Source organism: Artibeus jamaicensis, unplaced genomic scaffold (genome assembly GCF_021234435.1).
Source record: "Artibeus jamaicensis isolate MK-2021 breed Jamaican fruit bat unplaced genomic scaffold, CSHL_Jam_final contig_3126, whole genome shotgun sequence".
Taxonomy (NCBI): domain Eukaryota; kingdom Metazoa; phylum Chordata; class Mammalia; order Chiroptera; family Phyllostomidae; genus Artibeus; species Artibeus jamaicensis.
Window position 1 is genome coordinate 9,318,852 of NW_026521723.1, and position 19,325 is coordinate 9,338,176.

Here is a 19,325-nt window from a genome sequence, read left to right on the forward strand (position 1 = left end):
CCGCATCCTAGGCATGTGCCCTGGCCGGGGATTGAACCTGCAACCTTTTGGTTTATGGCATGACACTCCAACCGAGCCACACCAGCCAAAATATGCACTAATATTTTTAATGCGTAAGAAAATACAGAAAAACTTCTGAAAATATTGTTGATTCTGGGTTTTGGTGTTCAAAATATTCTATTTTGGGAAGTTTCTTTGGGGGTGTGTGATTGATTTAGTGATATTTATGAAAATTGATGGGTGTTTTTGGTAAACTGGGAATTTTTTTCATTGTAAACAATAGATTATAGGTTTTCTCTCTATATAAGTCTGCTCTCCAACATGCTTTTAGCAATAGATTGGATTTATTTTTGTGTATTTGATTTTCTTATAAATCACTTGAAGATGTCTTATTTTTTGAGGTTAAAAAAAATTAAGAACATCCTTGGCCTGGCTGGTGTAGCTCGGTGGATTGAGGACGGACCTACCAAGCAAAGGGTCACCGGTCCAGTTCCCAGGCAGGGCCCATACCTGGGTTGCAGACCTGGTCCCCAGTAAGGGGCATGTAAGAGGTAACCACACATTAATGTTTCTTCACCCTCTCTTTCTCCTCACTCTAAACATAAAATAAATAAAACCTTTTTTAAGAAAAGAACATCCTTGGAACTTTCTCTACTATACTTTCAAATCACCTAGTCATTATATTTATTTACTAAGTTATTGATATAGGAGCAGACTAGAGGTAATTTATAATTTTCCTTTTAGTGCCAATTTATACTTAAGCTGTATAGTACTATGATCTGGATTTACTCCTTTTGATGTTGATTCTGGGTGGAACCTAAAATAAGTCATTTAAATTGCAGATGTCATTTTCCCAGTTAACAGCCACGGCAGATACCTGAATATAAGTATTTGAGGTTTCACAACATTATTTAAAAACCAGAATTATTTGTCTCTCAGATAGTATCATCCAAGCAGAGGACACAAATTTCTTAATAATGATATCATATGTTTGAGCTCATTTTGTTTGCCAGGGCCTTTTCTAATGCTCACCTGAGTTAATCATTTTGTCTTCACCACAAATCATTGATGGTTGGTACTGTTATTACCCCTATTTCACAAAAGGAGAAACAGAGGCACAGCATTTCAATCACATAGCTAGTAAGCAGTAAAGCCAGGATTATGAACTTAGCAGCCTGGCACCAACTCCATGTTCTTAAGCACTGTGGGACATCTCCTTTCAGCTTGTTCAGAGCTGTGATAGTTCATAAAGTTAGGTCTCAGGACTCGCTGTTTGTCAATTTCTTCTTGCTAAACTGGCATCTTGTAAACTGCAAGTTTGGGTCCTTTGGGCTGAGTGGGCAGAGATTTCTCTGCCTGGAGATGCCAGGCAGCATAGGAAATATTTAAAAGATAACTGAAAAAGTAGGAATGGAGTTGGTTTCCAATTCATTAGTGCTCTGGCGACAGGGGATGTAACCAGCAGCATAGTACTGGTCACTGGATGGATGGCTGTCCAGTGCAGAACAGTTGCTAAAGACTCTGCGAGACATGCCTGTTAAGGATAAAAGGAGGGGCAGGGTCTGCAGTCCAGCCCAATTAGGTCAGATGCCCATTTGCCTACCAGGATGCTCAGTCTGGAGCAATATTGTCAGCCTTTTGTCCTTTATCACTTCACTAAGGACTCTTTTTAGCCATCTTTATCCTGCTTACCACCATAGCAATGAGATTTTAATACCATAGCAATGAGATTTTAATACCATAGTTTATCTGTTTAGGTACTACGTGTATTTGTATGTGTGTGTACACAGGGTGGGACCGAAGTGGGGTTACAGTGGTTCGTATAGAAAATAAGACAATAATTAATAAATAATAATACAAGAATAAACTGAGTTTCATGTACTCACAGCTATAAACTACTTTTGCCCCACCCTGTGTGTGTATATGCATGTCTGTGCTTTATATATAAAGAGAGTAAGATTTTTTTCTCATCCTCCAAGAACCAATTTTGTCCTCTTGTTGAGAGTGCATAGCCTAGAGGCACTGATAATTTTGAATTTTGAGTGGTGGGGTCAACACAGGGTGGGAGGTGGACTTAAGTGAGTGGACTTGGAGGGGGATAATGAGCTTCAAAGCTGAAAGGGCTCCTTAAAGGCAGAGCAGTACCTAAAGGAGATGGGGAGGAGAGATTTTCTTAAATATGTGAGGTCAAGTGTTCTTTGACCTGGGGTCGTCATCCCAGCCACCGAGAGGTGTGATGGAGAAGTTTCTCTTACTCGCTCATATTTGTTCCTTACTGTACTTTTGTTTCATTTTTCCCCTCCATAGCTGTATGGTTACCATATAATCTGAAATGCTATTGTATTGCAATGAAATCTGTCATTTCAGGATGCGTGGTTTGAATTCTTTTTGTTTTATTTAAAAACCAGGTTTAAAGCAAGAAGAAACTTGCTTTAAATTATTTTAAATGAGTTCAGAAAAATGGCTACTACTCTAATGTTCAAGAAGTGGGTAATGAAAGTGCTGTAACTAAAAATCACAGTGTATTCACTTGATAGCTCCTTTTCCTCAAATAACAAACCTTAGAAAGAATCAAGTAGCAATTGGTGTTCCAGATAAACAGCAAATGGGTTTTCTCTGGTTCTCACAAGGCCTACTTACTCTCTTCTACCTGGTCTCTTGGATTAACTTGTCATCCAGTGCTTTCTAGGAGGAAATAGCTATAACATTGGGGAAATATCTTGCTAGCCTTCCCCCATTCAAATTTTTTTCCTCTAACTTCATGCACATCTGGAAGGTTCTAATTAACCTAACTCACCTACATAATCACTTACTAGAAGGCATAATAAGGAAAGAAAAGCCTCCCTGCATTGTTTTTCTCCACTTACAAGCACTGGTTTCTCAACTGGTCCAAAAGCATAACACGTCCCGGAAACAAAAGGAGTGATGAAGAAAGCTTCTTCTACCAAGATATGGGTGAGCCAGCCCACCAGATTGTTATCTCAGATAACAGATTGACATCTCAGGTTTGAAAGTTCTAGAAGACCAACCAAAGAAGGCAATCCCAGAAATCAGAGAACTTGTCGGGAGAGGATAATATTACACCAAAGGCAAGTGGTGTCCTGCCTCAGTGCCCGAATCACCTGGGAGCTTTTCAAGTTTTTCATTCTCCACTCTCACCCCAGAGAGATTCTGACTCGGCACATCTGGAGTGGAGTCTTGGTCACTGGTGGTTTTTAGAAGCTCCCCGCAGAGGATTCTGGGTATGTGTTCAAAGTTGAGAATTACTTCTTTAGACTATAAAGTGCTTTTACACACATTACGCAGGGTTTGGTGTACATGAAAAGAGGGAAAAGGGAGACATTTGTAATGCCTATTGAATGTATAAGGAAACAGGAAGAGACAGGAGTAGCGATTGTAAAGATGAAAGGAATGCAGAGAAATAAGTTTTCAAAAGTTGGAGAGAAAAACACCTCATCTTTGCAGAGCCAGAAGTAGGGTTGCTGTCAATCCACAGAGTGTAGAAAGGAAGAGGTTGTATATCTGTATTTCCCGCTCTATATGGAATAATCTTGAGATAACGACAAAATTCACTACACAGAGGAGTCTAAAAACAGCCATCTGATATTTAGTGCCTATTATTTTCTAAAACTCTGTTGAGTATTCTCTATAAATGAGAAATAATGGAGAAGAGAAAATATTTGTTGTTAGTCAAAAAGTGTGTTAGACATTATGTTAATATTTCCAGGGACATTTTGGGGCCATGCCCATGCCCGCATGTGGGGAAGGACAGCAGACCTTAATGGAGACCCAAACAGAAAGTTGTCATTCACAGTTTTGTAGGTGAAAGTGGCAAGTAACAGGAACCTGGGCTCTCAGATCAGGGAAGTAGGAGTCAAGGCACAATGAGGCAGGAGAAAAGTAAATTGTGGTCAGAAAGTAGAATACTGATTTTAAGATTGTAGAAGTGGCTGGTGATGAAGCTTCAGCTAGGACCAAGAGAGTGAGTGGAAGCTACAGCAGGATAGAGGCTCACCTCTTCAGGAAAGAAAGTCCTCCAGACCCCAAGTATTTAAGATAAAGAGTTTCAGTTAATCACCTTTGCCACCTCTAGTTTCTAACTAACAGTGATAACTAATAATAATAATAACAATAATTCAGACATCACCATGTGTCAGGATTGTCCCAAGCACTTTGCCTACATTCTAACAGTCACAACTTGTGTGGTGGTAGGTACCATTGTGCTCATTTCACAGATGAGAAAACTGAGATGGGGCTGTGCAACCTGCCTGACCTCCTGCCTGGGGTTGTAAGTGCTGGAGAGGTGTGGACAGAGTTGGGCTGAGAGAATATTTTATGGATGGTATCAGCAGAAGAAAGTGAACAGAGTGCAGGAAGAAGCCTGCCTATCAATGAGTATGGCACATCAGCAGATGCTTGGCGTGGGGGCCTGGCAGAGCCTGAAACAATGCACTGAAGCCGCACTGAAAGGAGTCCTAAACTGCGGCACTCAGAGTTTGAACCAGTTTGGGAGATAGGGGAGAGAAGGAAAATTACATATTCACAATATCCTGAGATGATTAACTTTTGGCTGGGGTGAAAGAAGAAAAGTCAAGGTTCTTTTGGTCCTGATTACGTGATAGGTAATGAATGTATGAGCCAGGTAGGGGCAGTTGAACATTAAAGGAAGAGATAGGTTTGATATATGTTGCAAAAGTCAAATGCAAACTTTTGGTAACTGGTTGGATGCAAAGGGTGAGGGAGAAGGAAGAATCTAAATTGAATCCAAGTTTCCAATTTGAGTAACTGAGTGAACCATCAGCAGAAATTTGAGAGAGGTACTGTAGGGTCTGGGCAGCACGGTGGCTGGGCTTCCAAAATGTGTACTTTGTTGTGTGAGCAGGGCCATTAGGTGGAAGACCACAGCAGGAAGTTGGGGACAAAGTTGGAACTTTTAAAAGAATCTGAGCTAGAAGTGAAGATTTTGGTTTCATTTGGATGATGGCACTGTGTTGAACTCGGAGTGAATGAAAAGATGGGAGAAGGCAGAGAATAGAGATCCTTGAAAAACGTTTAAATCTGGAATAAGAAGGAAGATGAGGAGCCAGCAAAGGAGATAGAAAGGGAGTGTTAACAGAAGGTTGGGAAAACCTTGAAGTGTATTCCCAACCTTCTTGGAAGACAAGGGAATGGAAAGTTCCAGAGAAGAGCCAACTTAGCAAACCCTCAGAGAAGCCAGGAAGAAGAAAGCCATTTGGAGCTGTTGATTCGAAGGTTCTAAGGACCAGAAGCAACAGGGGAAAGATAGGAAGTGGCCTTGTATGGGAAAAGGGAGTAGATCATAGGAGACCAAGCAGTGGGACTGGCTTGCAAGAATTTGACAGCAAGAAAGAGAAGACAGGATAAGAGAAGGGAAAAGAAGACTTGAAAGGGTAAGGCGAATGAGGGAAAGTGCTCTGTTTGGTTCTTCAGGTAAAGAGTACCACTTACATCTATTTTAGAGAGCGATTTATCTCTCTAAAAGCCATGGAGAGGGGTGAGTGAAGATGCATAGGTACTAGGGGCCAGTAGCAGCAAAAATACTTTCTGTGGCAGAAATCACAGCAGGAAGAGGGCCTCAACTTCTAACCCTGTCATAAAACAAACCAGAAATCATGGAGCTGCTCTTTCTAATGACTCCCACACAGCTATTCTCTTAGAGAAGAAAGGAAGGACCGACGGAGCAGGGTTTTTTCTTTTCCTCTTCAGGAGGATGCTTGAATTTAATCCATACATCCCTGGCATAGAGAAAAGGAGCCCTTGCTATAGACATTCTTTGAAGAGTGAAATAACTTCTATCAGGTGTAGGAAGAAGGTGAAGCTCTGGTAATGAACTTGGGGTGTGAAATATTAGGATTTTTTAAGTCAGAACTATTTGCAGGTTGCATATCTGTTAAGTATTCTATGTGCAGGATAGAGGAGGGCATTTTATCCTGTTAAAAATAGAATGGCTCAAGTACCAATTTTATTTCCCCCACTCTATATGAGGCAAAAGCTTCCTGGGGGAAAAAATAAGTAGAAAGGAAAAAACATTGCTAGTAGTTAGAGTGAAGGCTGGTGTTGACTGCTGTCAGCCTAGGTAGGGCAACATTCAGCAAACAATCTGCTCCATTGTCCTGTCCTTTCCTGTCAAGGGGAGGGGAGGGCAGCTCTGGACACAGGATGTCGGAGAGGAGGGGGGCAATGGGAAAGGGAGCAAAGAGATAATGAGAGACTGTTCCCAGGGACTGTGCTGGCGCTCCCTCTTCTGCGGGATGGGCTGGGTACCACGTGTGGCCCTGGCTAAGCAGAAATGGTCCCTGGGGCCCCATCACTGTCACACCGCTGCACAGCCCTCAGACTTGGAGAAAAGCATTAGAGGTTGTTAGCACATCTCCCTCTGGAAATGAGACTGGGCTCAGCAGCCAGAAGACAATTCCAGAGGGGATTTGCCTTCCCTCCCCTGCTTGGATAATGGCTGTTCCCTGATACCCAGAGAAGAATGAAGTTCAATGTGCACCTCGTGCTGTACTGCACACTCAATCCTGAACAGCTGGGCTGCTAATAGGAGTTAAAGAGAGGAGAGAACTGGCTTTTCACCATCTATATATAATGTATTCATAATAAATCTCTCAATGAGGAGGTATAAAGATTTCCTATTTCTGTGCAGCCAAAGGAAGCAGAGCATTAGGCAAGTATCCAAAGAGTCTCGTTAACAGAAACAACCAACATGGAAAATCCAGGGAGACTTGCTCTACATTTCTAGAAGTAACAGCATTTTCTTTACCTGAAATATGCTAGTAATTTTCTTGCTTGCAAATTGGCTTTGCCTAATGATTGGTAAATATCTTTTTTCTTAATAGTTACTGAATATTCTCCATGTTGTAGAGACTACATAAAAATAATGCATTGCTTGTCACCTTTTTTCCCTTTTCCACTTTATTTCTGAGAAGATAAAATAGTAAAGCCATCCCAGAATGACTTATTTGCAAGGAAATGGGAATAATAAAGCACAAAACAGTAGAGTTCTGTGAAGTTCTATAGTGTGCATGAAATGCACACTTTTAAGATTTAGTAACACAGACAACTGGTGAAACAACGATCTAGTAGGAATTAAACATTTAAATTCAAACATGCACGGTAGTGGTTGGGAACACCACTGACGGTGTCGGAACAAGGGCATTTTCCTCCTTGATTTTGCTTGCAAAGCACAGCCATCTGTGCAGAGTCCGCAGTAGCAGAGCCGGTCACAGGACTAACCTGATAGTGACGGCTGACCCTAGATGGAAACCAGTGACAAACTGAAAGGTACTTGTTAAAGATCATGTTCACCTTAGAAATATTTTCTCACTATAGTTAGAACTGTGTCTATCGTGGCTTCTAATACTTTATAACAATAAGATCATCTCAGGGTCTAGGAGGAAGCCTACCCTCCTGCAGTTTAAGGCAGAGGAAGGAAACATGTGATTGATTCTTTAATAGCAGATTCAACTCATTAAGCGATGAATTGAAAAAAAGACCTTATAGCTAACCTGTGTGGAACTCCTCCAGATGTTTATCTGATCTGTCAAGAAGTCATTCCTATGGACTCATTTTTTTTTTTACTTAGTGAAGTTTTATTTTTCAAAATGTACATCTGGAGGGACCTGTTCATGCGTCTTCACCAGCAACCAGGGCATCCCCACCCTTGGTGTTTCCGGGGTAAATTACTTGAGCTCTGTGCTTTGAAACCAGTTGAATGACAGACCCTTCACTAAGGAGCTCTTGAAGGACCATCCTGGCCAAGGAACCACAATCCTCAGTCTCTCAGAGACAACAGCTGGAATTAGAAGCTTATAGTTGGGAACTTCCGTACAGAGTTTGTCATATGTTGCTTTGCCAAAAAAGACTAGGTTGTTGAACTTTTCCTGAACTTTGCCTTCGAACCACTTCTTCTTTTTGGCTTGCTCTCAGACTTAGTCACTGGGTCTCTGTCCTCTTTCTTGGCCACCTTTCCACCATCCTTTTTCTTCTTGTCATCCTTGGGCGGCACAGTGAACTTGGAGAGCAGCTGCTACCAGTGCTACCTTGACACAATGTGCCCTACAGACTCATTCGTACAATAGCAAACTAGTATTTACGGAAGCATAAAAACAAGTCGGGGTTTTGTTTTCAAATTCTGCCTTTCCTAGAATTTAGATGCCATCCCACCATTGCCGAGGTGGCACAGGGTTTTCGTAGCCTTTGTTCCGATGATGGTTCTGTGAGGGGTACTCAAGCAACCTCCAGTTTGTCTCTATAATGGTTATTCTTCAGCAAACCTTTGTTTTTCCAGAATTAGTTTATTTCCTCACAACGGCTTTCCCAAAATGAAATTAGATGAAGTGGCATGAATATTTTCAAGCTCCTTTTTTCAAGCATATTTCTAAATTGCTTTCCAAAAGGGTATTTATTAAGGTAGCTTACACTAGCAATATAGAAGGATTATAGTTTTACCCCAGGCTTAACAAGCTGATAAAAAGATACCATTGCTTTTATTTGTGGTTTTTCCATTCCTAGCAAGCTGAAAATTTTTTGCAAATATTTGTTTACAACTCTTTGGTGTGTATTTGGCTCCTAATTTTTGTTTTGCTGTCAGTTGGCTTATTTTTGCCAGGTCTAGTCTCAACTGCACTGCTCACCTTTATTCCTTTGTATAGGCTCCCATGATTCATTCAGCTACTGGGTGGATGAGAAGTCTCCCGTGGGACCTGACCAAACCCCAGCTATCATACGCCTCGCCAGGATCTCCTTGGTGAAGAAGCTGATGAAGAAATGGTCTGTGACTCAGAACCTGACCTTCCGAGAACAGCTAGAGGCTGGGATCCGCTACTTCGACCTGCGCGTGTCCTCCAAGCCAGGGGATGCTGACCAGGAAATCTACTTCATCCACGGGCTTTTCGGCATCAAGGTCTGGGATGGGCTGATGGAGATTGACACGTTTCTTACACAGCACCCCCGAGAGATTGTCTTCCTGGACTTCAACCATTTCTACGCCATGGACGAGGCCCACCACAAACATCTGGTTCACCGAATCCAGGAGGCCTTTGGAAACAAGCTCTGCTCAGCCTGCAGTGTGGAAAGTCTGACCCTGCAGATCCTGTGGGAGAAGAAGTGCCAGGTAGGAGGAAACTGAGATGAGCTTCCCAGGGCGAGAAAAGAACTATTTCTGCCTTTTCCATATTGCCAGCTGTCAGACAGCTCCATCCCGGGCCCTCAATCTAGAAGGCATAGTTGGGGGAGAATATTTAATACACTGACACAGGTTCCTGGGCTCTAGGGTAGCTCCATGGGCTCCCCTGGAGGTCCTTGAATGGGGGTGAACACCTGCCAAGTATTTAAAACGGTTTTGGCAACCTGTTTGGCATCTAAATTGCCTTCAAGTGGCCTGATCAGAACCAAATCAAGGCAACGTTATGAAATTGAACCAGTTGGTTCTACTGTTTGACTCTCTCCCATAAAATCCCATTTTCACCCTCCTGCTTTCCCTCAGGGACAGACTATTTAATCTTGCCTTCAACTCAATGTCAGATAATCCCCGACAAAGTATTGCTTGCTAAGTAAAAGCATTAGCTGACAAAGGCATGTGAAGTTATCCTTTCAGGTGCGTTAATATTTTAAAAGGCCATCTTTACAGAATTTGGGTCATAGTTGGAGAGAGTTAAGGAAGGAAGAACCCGTGGGAGGGATCCCAGCTGGGAGACGAACCGCCAGGTTGCTTGTGCTGAGAGGAGCCCCTACACCCAGACCCAGGAGGGACCTACTCAAGAAAAGGAATGTGGGCCTTGGATACATTCTGCTCTGATCCCACAGGATGGTACACAGTGGGAGAGAAGAGCTCCAGAAAGTGTCAGCTTCCAATTTAGACTCTCTTTAAAAAAAGGAAGTATGTTTCATTCATAGTTGCTCACTTGCTCATAGATGCATTAACCAAAGCATCGTCAGCAGGCAGTTATTTTTGAACTTAGAGAAGAGCTTTTAATTAGAAATCAATTAAAGATTATTCACTTGCAAAAACTTTTTGAACACCACGTATGTGCAAAGGAAGTACCATTCTAAGCACTTGGAATAAATTAGTAAATACAGCAAAGATCCTTGACCTAATGAAGCTTTTGTTCATGTGGAGGGAGACAGTTCCTACATAATAAACATAATAAATACATTATATATAATGACAGAAGGTATTAAGAGCCATGAAAAAGAGAGTCAAGCATGGTGAGGGGGAGCCAGACTTCTGTGGGTTGGAGAGTTGGTCACAATTTTAAATAGGTTGATCAACACAGCCCTCCCGCAAGATGACATTCGAAGGAGTTAATCACATGGGTACTGGGGAAGAGCTTTCCCAGCGAGGAGCAAGGGGTGGGGTGGCCTCAGCGAGAGTGTTCCTGACCCCGCTGAGGAAAAGCAAGGGGCGGGGCTGGACTGCAGAGCAGCAGAGGAGGGCAGAGAAAGGAGGGGTGATTGTGTGGGCCTCGGGGCACTGCAGGGACTTGGCTTTCACTCCGGGTGAGGAGGATTCTGAGCACAGGGTGCTGGGATCTGACTTAGGTTATAAGGCTCTCTCTCTGGCTACCAGGAAGACACCTGGTATAGGTGGAATGGGGCAATAGGGAAACCAGGGAGAAGACTGTTGGGGGAAGAGGTCAGCTTGTGAATCTATCGGAAAGGAGAGCCAACAGGGTTGCCTAGTGGCTGGGACTGAGGGTGTGAAAGGAAGAGAGGATTCAGGCTAACCTCCAGGTTTGGCCTGAAATATTGGAAATACTAGCTTGCTTTGCACACTCATGACAGTGCTTAAGGCCAGAGACTCCAGCGGCTAATGAATCAACTCTTAGTATCTGTTAAAATTTATCTAAGCTATTTCTCACAAAAAAGTGTGTAAGTGATGGTTTACCAAATATTTATCACACCTCTTTTTTCCAAACATGAGTTTATATACATCTAGACTCACAGATCTCATGTGGAGAGATTTCTCCCCCAATTGAGTCTCTCTCTTACAATACTAAATAATTATAACAGCAGCAACAATACCAGCTAACATTGACCCAGCCTTTCAATGTGCTCAGTAGAAGGATTAACTCATTTCATCCTTTCAACCACACTATGGGATAGGTATTTGGTCATTATTCTCTCTTTGCAGATGAGCAGACTGAGGTGCAGAGAGATTGAGCTAGTTGCCTGGGAGAGCACCATTAGTGAGAGAGAAGAGCCGGGAGGCCCCCCCAGGCTGCTGGGCTCCCCGTGTTCCCGAAGCTCCTCATGCTCTGAGGGCTGTTCACACGGCTTGGCAATTTACAAAATTAGTGTTATAGATCATGCAAATGAAAACACTCTTTTTTTCATGAGCCCCTCCTATCAGGGGCTCTAGAGGGCTCTCGGAATGGGAGAAAGGAGGGAGATCCGCGGGAGGGCTTCAGAGTCCTGGGATTCCAGCATGGCTAAATTTGAGTGCAGCTAAGTTTATGAACAGGTATCTGTTATAAATATAGCTTTAGAATTGCACCCACAGGCGGTATTCTGGACAGGCTGCCGTACTGCATACTGAATTGCTTAGAAATCCGTGGGAGTAACAGGTGTCTTCAGAAATAATGGATAGTAACACAGACAGTGACTTTCTCACAGCACAGTGACAATGTAGCACAGCTTTTAAGTATGGGCTAATCTGTATCATCCAACTATAAATAAGGCTGAAATTATAAAGATACTGTGACAACACATCAGAAAAAGGGAGAATGTCATTAATCTGAATTCTAGGCTCTCCCTGTTCTTCCTTTCCCAAAGCTTTCCCTGGCAGGTCTCTTCTTAAAAACAAAACAAAGAGATGGCAGAGTCCTCAGCCATTTGCCCGCACTGGACCATACTGGTGGCTAAACTTTATTCATTATGTAATGAGATGCATTGCATGTAAGCCCCTGAGCAAAAATGCAATTTACTATTAGTACAAGTTAATAGCAAGAAGTGTATCCCCATCCAGTTACATTTCCTTTAGTTACCATGCAATTACATCACAGCTCAGAGATACGTATTTGTACATTAGTGGCTGTGGGTTTCCAGGGTACAATGAATTAGAAAATTTAATCTACAAATTGGCAGTATTTAGAATCTTACTGAGAAGGTAAGAATACATAACACTGGTAAGATACAAAACAGCTGATACACAGTTGCAAAATAAAGCTGCCTCAAATGTACTATATGAAGGAAAGGGGTTTTGTGTTTAATCAATGGAAAAATAGTACATAGTGTAAATCTACAACCCAGAGGCCTCCAGGAAAGGACCAATCCAAATAAAAGGAAGTCAATGAAGGAATATTTCTCAAAGGAAATGAAATTTTAAGTCGGAGTCTCAAGGAAAAACTGAACATACATTGCTGAGCTGGAAGGGAAGGTATCTCAGAGAAAAACGCAGCAGAGCGAGCTGGCGATGAAGATGTAAAAACGCAGGCCCTGGGCAAGGAGCATTGGCCCTCGAATCCTGCAGAATGAGGGTTGGTTTGCTAGGCCACCCTCCTACTGTAAATAGAAATTCTCCCTGGCACCTTTAGGATCAGATTCCTCAAGAAGGCTCTTGAGGAAAGGCATAAAATTTCTTTTGCATAATTTGTACTTTTTGCAAGGCTAAGGAAAGGGGAGCACTGTCTTCTCCTGCCCTGACACTCTGCCCAGGTATAGGCATCTCAGGCAGTGGGTGGACGGCCCCTTCCGAAGATCACACAGCCCCTGCCTTTCCCACAGTCTGGTTCACAGTCCAGCTTTCCTCACTCACAGACTCTGGAGACGCCAGCCTTCCCAACCAGCCAATTACAACGCCAGCAGGAAATCCTCCTCAATCTCCCGGACAATCTGCTTACAAGGAGCCCGCGATTAACCTCATTAACACACCGTTTACCGCAGACATCATTAAGAGTCAGTCAGACATTACTCAAAACCATTAAAAACAAGAACATCTCTTAGCCTGTTCAGTGCTTCACACCTGGCACTCCCCACCTCTAGGCCTTCAGGAGCAGTTAGTCAGGCACCTTAGTTAGGAGCTAAACAGGCACTGCAAACGAAACACACACCCAGAGTCCACCTTGGGTGCCTGGAGACCATGCTCCCAGTCCAGCCATCCATGCACTGCAGTCCAGGGAGTGTAAATAGCACACAGACATTCCTCCAGGTAGAGCTCACTGGTGCCCCAAGGGGGAAACATACATTACTTCTAGAAACCTAAGCAGCAGGGCTCTGAATTGGGACAACCAAAATAGCAATTCCCTGTTCCCCAGCTGCCTCTCAGAAACTAATTAATGCTATGGATGCAGCTTGCTAGTTATTTTCAAAATCACCAGCATCCTGAGAGGTCCCGTGGGAGACTCATCACCTCCTGGAAGCCCTCCCAGCCTCCAGTCTGCTCCTGCTCTCCCCTGGGAAGGACCGTTTCATTCACAGTTGGCACGCACCACTGGAAATCTGCATCCTCCCAGTCAGTTCAGTGTGCTCATCCCCACTGCAAGGCTCAGCGTCGATTCTGTGAGCATCTGAGCCATAATTTGCGGCCTCAGGGGTTCTCCACATGGGTTCTGAAGAGTATAAGAAGTCTATGAATTTTGATAGAAAAAACTATGTATTTATTCCCACTAGCCTTTAACTGAAAATTAGGTGCTCATGGATTATGAGTGCAGGCAGGTATGAGGGATTAGCCCCCACTTGTGACTTGTCCCTGTAGAAATCACATATATTTTTGTATCACATCAGTTACTGCACATATCTTGAAATATCATTTATATTCATTAATTCAAAATTATAGACCTTATACATACTATAAAATACTTTTATTTAATGTATTTATTATGAAACATACGTTAATTGATTACAAATTCAATTAATAGATTAATAGCTCTATTTCCTTCTCGTTGATTCCCTTTGTGATCCTGTCTGTTTTATTTTAGGCATTCCTTTAAATCATAGTCTGAGCAAGGATTCAGGATTTTACCATATTTCAAAATGCTGACAAAGATAAAGTTAAGATTCTTCAAGTCAGACAAATGCAAGTGCTCTAACCCTTGCTTATTGGTTTTTCTAAAAATATATGTAGTAATTTGAATTTCCATGTGTTTATATTTGTTTGCCTTTCCTCCTGGCAATCAGCATAAAAGCCAAGGAGCTGATATTCAGTTCGTTCATGAATCGTGCACCTTTTTCTGTTTTGAATGTTTCAGGTTCTTATTTTCTACCACTGCCCCTTCTACAAGCAATACCCCTTCCTGTGGCCCGGAAAGAAGATCCCAGCGCCCTGGGCAAATACCACAAGTGTGCGCAAGCTCATCCTCTTCTTGGAAACCACTCTGGGGGAGCGAGCCCCACGCGGGGCCTTCCACGTCTCCCAAGCGATCCTCACCCCCAGAGCGAAGACCATCGCCCGAGGCCTGGTGGGTGGCCTTAAGAACACTCTGGTTCACAGGTGAGAATTTACTTCCATCCCCAAAATAAAGTTGTTGGGTTTTTTTAAATTTTCTTGAGACTCTTCAGAAAAAACAGCAGTAAAACCATATAGTATGAAGATTTAAAATACAGCAATACAGCCCTGGCCGGTGTAGCTCAGTGGATTGAGCTCGGGCCTGCAAACCAGACAATTGCAGTTTGATTCCCAGTCAGGGCACATGCCTGGGTTGCAGGCCAGTTCCCAGCAGGGGACAAGTGAGAGGCAACCACACATTGATATTTCTCTCCCTTTCTCCTTCCTCTCTAAAAATAAATGAATAAAATCTTTTAAATTTTTAAAAAATATATAGCAATACAAACTGTCTTATATTTGAAAAAGCTGTACATTTGAAGTGGCTTCATTAACTGTGTCCAAAGGCTCCCTAAATACTTCATGAAAATGTACACATTATCCATAAATACTCTCCAAATTTGATACTAAAATTTGGTACTCATAGACTGAGTGCCTAGGGGCAGCTGGGTCCATGGATACCCAGTGAATAATGCAGTCTCTGCCCTCATGGAACTTAGGGTCTAGCAGGAAAAATAAACATACAAATGACTAAAAACAGTGTGAAAATCACTATTACAAAAGTCCATCCAGATAACCACACTAATGAAGAAGAGAGCATATTTTAAAATAAGGATAAGTTATACTTATATATTGTATTTTGAATATATAGTACCCTCTTGTAGATGATTTTATTTCACTCTTAAATTAAGCCAGCTACCAGGAGGGGATGTTGTCTAGGGCAGCAGTCCCCAACCTTTTTGGCACAAGAGACCAGTTTCATGGAAGACCATTTTTCCATCAACCAGAGGTTGCAGGCAACGGTTTCAGGATGATTCAAGTGCATTACATTCAAGCTCACCTCCTGCTGTGCAGCCCGGTTCCTAAGAGGCCCAGTCTGCGGCCTGGAGACTGGGGACTCCTGGTCTAGAACACATTATTGTCTCCATTTCAGATGGGGCTCAGTGAGGTTCAGTGACCCAGACCTACATAGCTGGTAAGAGTCAATAATATGTCTCAACTCTGGACTTCTGATTGCTGGACTGTTGCCCTTTTCAGTGTTCGGCAATGACTTGATATAGACATTTCAGAGTCCTGTTCTTTCTGCTCCACTGGCCTGAGATTGCCTGATTAGCACCTAAATCTGGTCAGATCTTTCTGATTACAGCTGTGAACCCATGAAGTCTCAATGCTTTCCGTACATGTAAATTCCCAGAGCTGTGATCTGGCTGCGGATGAAGCACCAGGCTCCCGGACTTAGTGGTGACGATGGCAGTCTGCACCCAAAGCCAAGGCGTCCTGGCATGCTGGAGCCCTGGCCCAGTGGCAGCAGGCAGATAGATGTCTCCAGGGCTGAAGGACACATGGGCATCTGCACTCCCTCTGGTCTCAAGAATGTTACAGAGATGCATCCTGCACCCCAGGCCTCCACATCAGCTGAAGGAAGAAATTCGGCTTCCCTAACCCCAGCACGGCCTGTCATTTCCTCTGGGCTATCGAACAAGCACAGGGAAAAAGCAGTTGTCACAGGGCCTTCCCCGGAGTGTCAACACCCAGAAGATCTGTCCTATCTGTGGCACATAGGGGCATTGTCCAACTGGCTTTGGGCACTGGTTATCAGCTTAACCAAGAGGAAAAAGACAAGGTATATTTTCCTAAAATGTGGAGGGGGGTTTTCTCAGCAGAGAGTTAACCTCGCCTCACCCCAACTCTTAAGTGACTTGCAGACCTGAAATCTTGTGTTATTGGTTCATTACTCTAAAAGGAATATGAATAGAATTCTGACTGAATTTCTATGATCATTTCCCTTGGATTATTAAAAAACTGCACTCCTACTAAAATCAAATGACAGGAAGTTTTGCCCAAGCCTGAGGACAGAGCAGCCATGGGGCTGTAGAAGGGGACACAGGCTGAAAGCAGGGGATGAGATGTGGCCTGACTAGGTCCCTGCATGGCTAGAGACCTAGCTCCCTGAAAATTCATATGCCGAAGCCCTAACCCTCAGTAGCTAGTATGTGATTATATTTAGAGAGAGACCTTTAAAGAGGTGATAAAGTTAAAATGAGGCCAGTTAGGGTGGGACCTAATGCAATCTGATTGGTGCTCTTACAAGAAGAGGACATCTGGGTACACGGAAACATCAGAGATGTGTGTGCACAGAGAAAAGACCATGTGAGGAGACAGCAAGAAGGTGGCCATGTACATGGCCAGGAGGGAGGCCTCAGAAGAAATGAAACCTGCCAACACCTTGATCTTGGACTTCCAGCCTTCAGACAGTGAGAAAATCAATTTCTGTTGTTTGAGCCACCTGGTCTGTGGCTTTTGGGATTTTCTTATGCCAGCCCTACCAAATTAATGCAGTCCCTTAACAACAGAGTGGCCTTTAACAAGTTTGCTACAGTTTTCTCACCAGTTAAATGGGGCCAATATTACCACATAAAACTGTAGAGTCTTTACCTGAAACTGCCTACTGCAGTACCTGGTACAAAGTAGGTTTGGCATCCCTGTCCAAGGAAACTCGGAAACAGTGCACAGGGCTCCCAGTCAAAGGGACATTCCCAACCTGCTGCTCTGCAGCCTGGGGTTTGACTCCCCACGGTCTGTCAGCAATACCTGGCTCAGTCTTCTCCTCTGATCCCTCATCTTGGTAAATGTCAGGAGTTAAGAAAATAAAGTGGCTCCTCCTCACAGTGGGTTCTACAGTTCCCTTTCCTTGTACATAATCCTGGTTATTTGATCCTTGCCTTGGTTGACACCTGCAACCCAAGCTGACAGAGAGCTCATTGTCACCCGAGACTGCAGATGCGTGCCTTTCCCACATTTCTCTGCACAGGCTCCAGGGCTGCCCTGAGGTTTGCCTCCCATGGAGTCAGCAAGAGTTGCCACGGGGCCTTTCATTCTCATTTCCTCACCATCACCAGAAGATGGCGACTGCATTTCATAGTAAAACACTGAGTAATGGTTTTCTTAAAGTCTTAAATGCATCAGTACTGCTGTGGCCTTCTCATGAACCGCCATGCATTCCAGGTCCCTGTCTCCAAGACAAGGCTGTATCTGGGCCCTTCGTTCTTGGGCCACAGCGTTTTGCCACCTGGGCAGCAGAATGTGACTGACCACTTTAGGAAAGTTTGTTTGTTAGTTTTTAATCCTCACAGAAAGATATGTCTGTTGATTTTAGATAGAGAGGAAGACGGGGGGATGGAGGGAGAGAGAGACGTGGATAAGATGAGGGAGAAACATCCATCGGTTGCCTCCTGCACGCTCCTCTATTTGACTGTGATGCAAAACTACGCAGACAATTCATAGCGCCCCCCTCTCTATTCCCTGTGGTGTTTTACATTCACCACTAATATAGAAAGTATCACACTAAATTGTCATCACTGTTTATGTCACTAAAGTATGGGCTTCTTTGGCAAAACATTGTATCACATGGAGAGTCCCCAAATGATAAAATGTGAGCAACTAAGTGAGCATTTTTCTATTAAGAAACCATACATACTGCCAGAATAACTGTATATGAACACGGAAAAGGTAAACCTTGAACCTTATAACACCATATTATGAAAATTAAGTCGAGATGTATCTTAGATCGAAACATAAAAGCTAAAACCACAAAGTTTTTAGAAGAAAACAGGAAAATACATTTGTGACTTGGGCGCCAGCAGAATTTTCTTAAGTCAGTCACAGAAACCATTTTAAAAAATTTAGATTCCATCAAAATTAAGGAATTCAGCTCACCAAAATATGCCAGTGAAAAAATTAATAGGCAGGTTGAGGCAGGGGTATATCGAAATTTATATCTGACAAACAACTAGTATCCAGAATATATAAGTAACTTCCACAACTTAATAGCCAAAAGAAAGAGTGAAAACATGAACAGATGCTTCCCAAAGAAGACACTCAAACTGCCAGTAAGTACAGGACAGGCGGCTCAGTGCCATGGTCATGGGAAATTGCATAGTAAAACACCGGGGGGTATTTTCACTCTCCCGCTGACACGGCAAAAATTAAAAAGACCAGGAGCACCAAATTTTGGAGAAGATGTGAAGCAACCAGACCTCTCATACTTTGTTGATGGCAATGTACAATGGACAGACATCTTTGAGAAAAGATTTGGAAGTTTCTTATAAAACTAAGTGTAAACCTACCATGCAAATACCAATGTAACAAGGAGTGTAATACCAATTTCACTCCTTGTTATTTTATCCCAAGAAACATGCATAAATGTTCACTAAAAGACTTGTATAAGAATGCCCATAGAAGTTTTATTCATAACATTAAAAAACTGAAAATAGCCTTTTTACCCATCACCAGGAAAATGGATAAATGTGCTAGACTTCCACCAAGATGGAGGCGTAGGTGCAAGCACTGTACCTTTCCACACAACCAAGTTTAAAAACAACAAAGTTTTAGCAACAAAAACGCAGCCAAACCACAGAAAATTTAACTATATGGAAGTCTGACAACAACAAACCAAACCAGTAAGAGAGGCAGAACCAGCAGCAGAGCGAGGTCGGTCAGGAAAGATCCACTAGACAGACCCGAGAGCGTGACCCAGGCAAGCCAGCTCCACTCCCCATATGTACCAGGCACAAACAGATCAAAACACGGCTCAAGAACAACTCAGAGCCCCAGAGCCAATAAATGTAAGCAACGAAGAAATAGCCAAACTTTCAGATGCAGAGTTCAAAACACTGGTGATCAGGATGCTCACAGAACTGGTTGATTTTAGTCACAAATTAGAGGAACATATGAAGGCAAAACTAATTGAAATGAATGGAAATGCACAGGAAACCAATAGTAATGGAAAGGAAACTGGGACTCAAATCAAAGGAGTGGACCA

At 43.0% G+C, this 19,325-nt stretch overlaps 1 protein-coding gene and 1 pseudogene across 2 annotated transcripts in view; one reads left to right on the forward strand and one right to left on the reverse strand.

Moving 5' to 3' along the window:
* The window catches only part of PLCXD2 (phosphatidylinositol specific phospholipase C X domain containing 2), a 48,614-nt gene that overhangs the window by 21,401 nt on the left and 7,888 nt on the right, over positions 1 to 19,325 (forward strand). For both annotated transcript variants that reach the window (XM_053663129.1, XM_053663128.1), the window contains exons 3-4: positions 8,676 to 9,136; positions 14,211 to 14,452. In XM_053663129.1, coding sequence (XP_053519104.1) covers positions 8,676 to 9,136; positions 14,211 to 14,452 — 703 coding nt within the window. The remainder of the gene's footprint in view (positions 1 to 8,675; positions 9,137 to 14,210; positions 14,453 to 19,325) is intronic.
* On the reverse strand, positions 7,600 to 8,505 carry LOC119048628 (40S ribosomal protein S25-like; annotated as a pseudogene).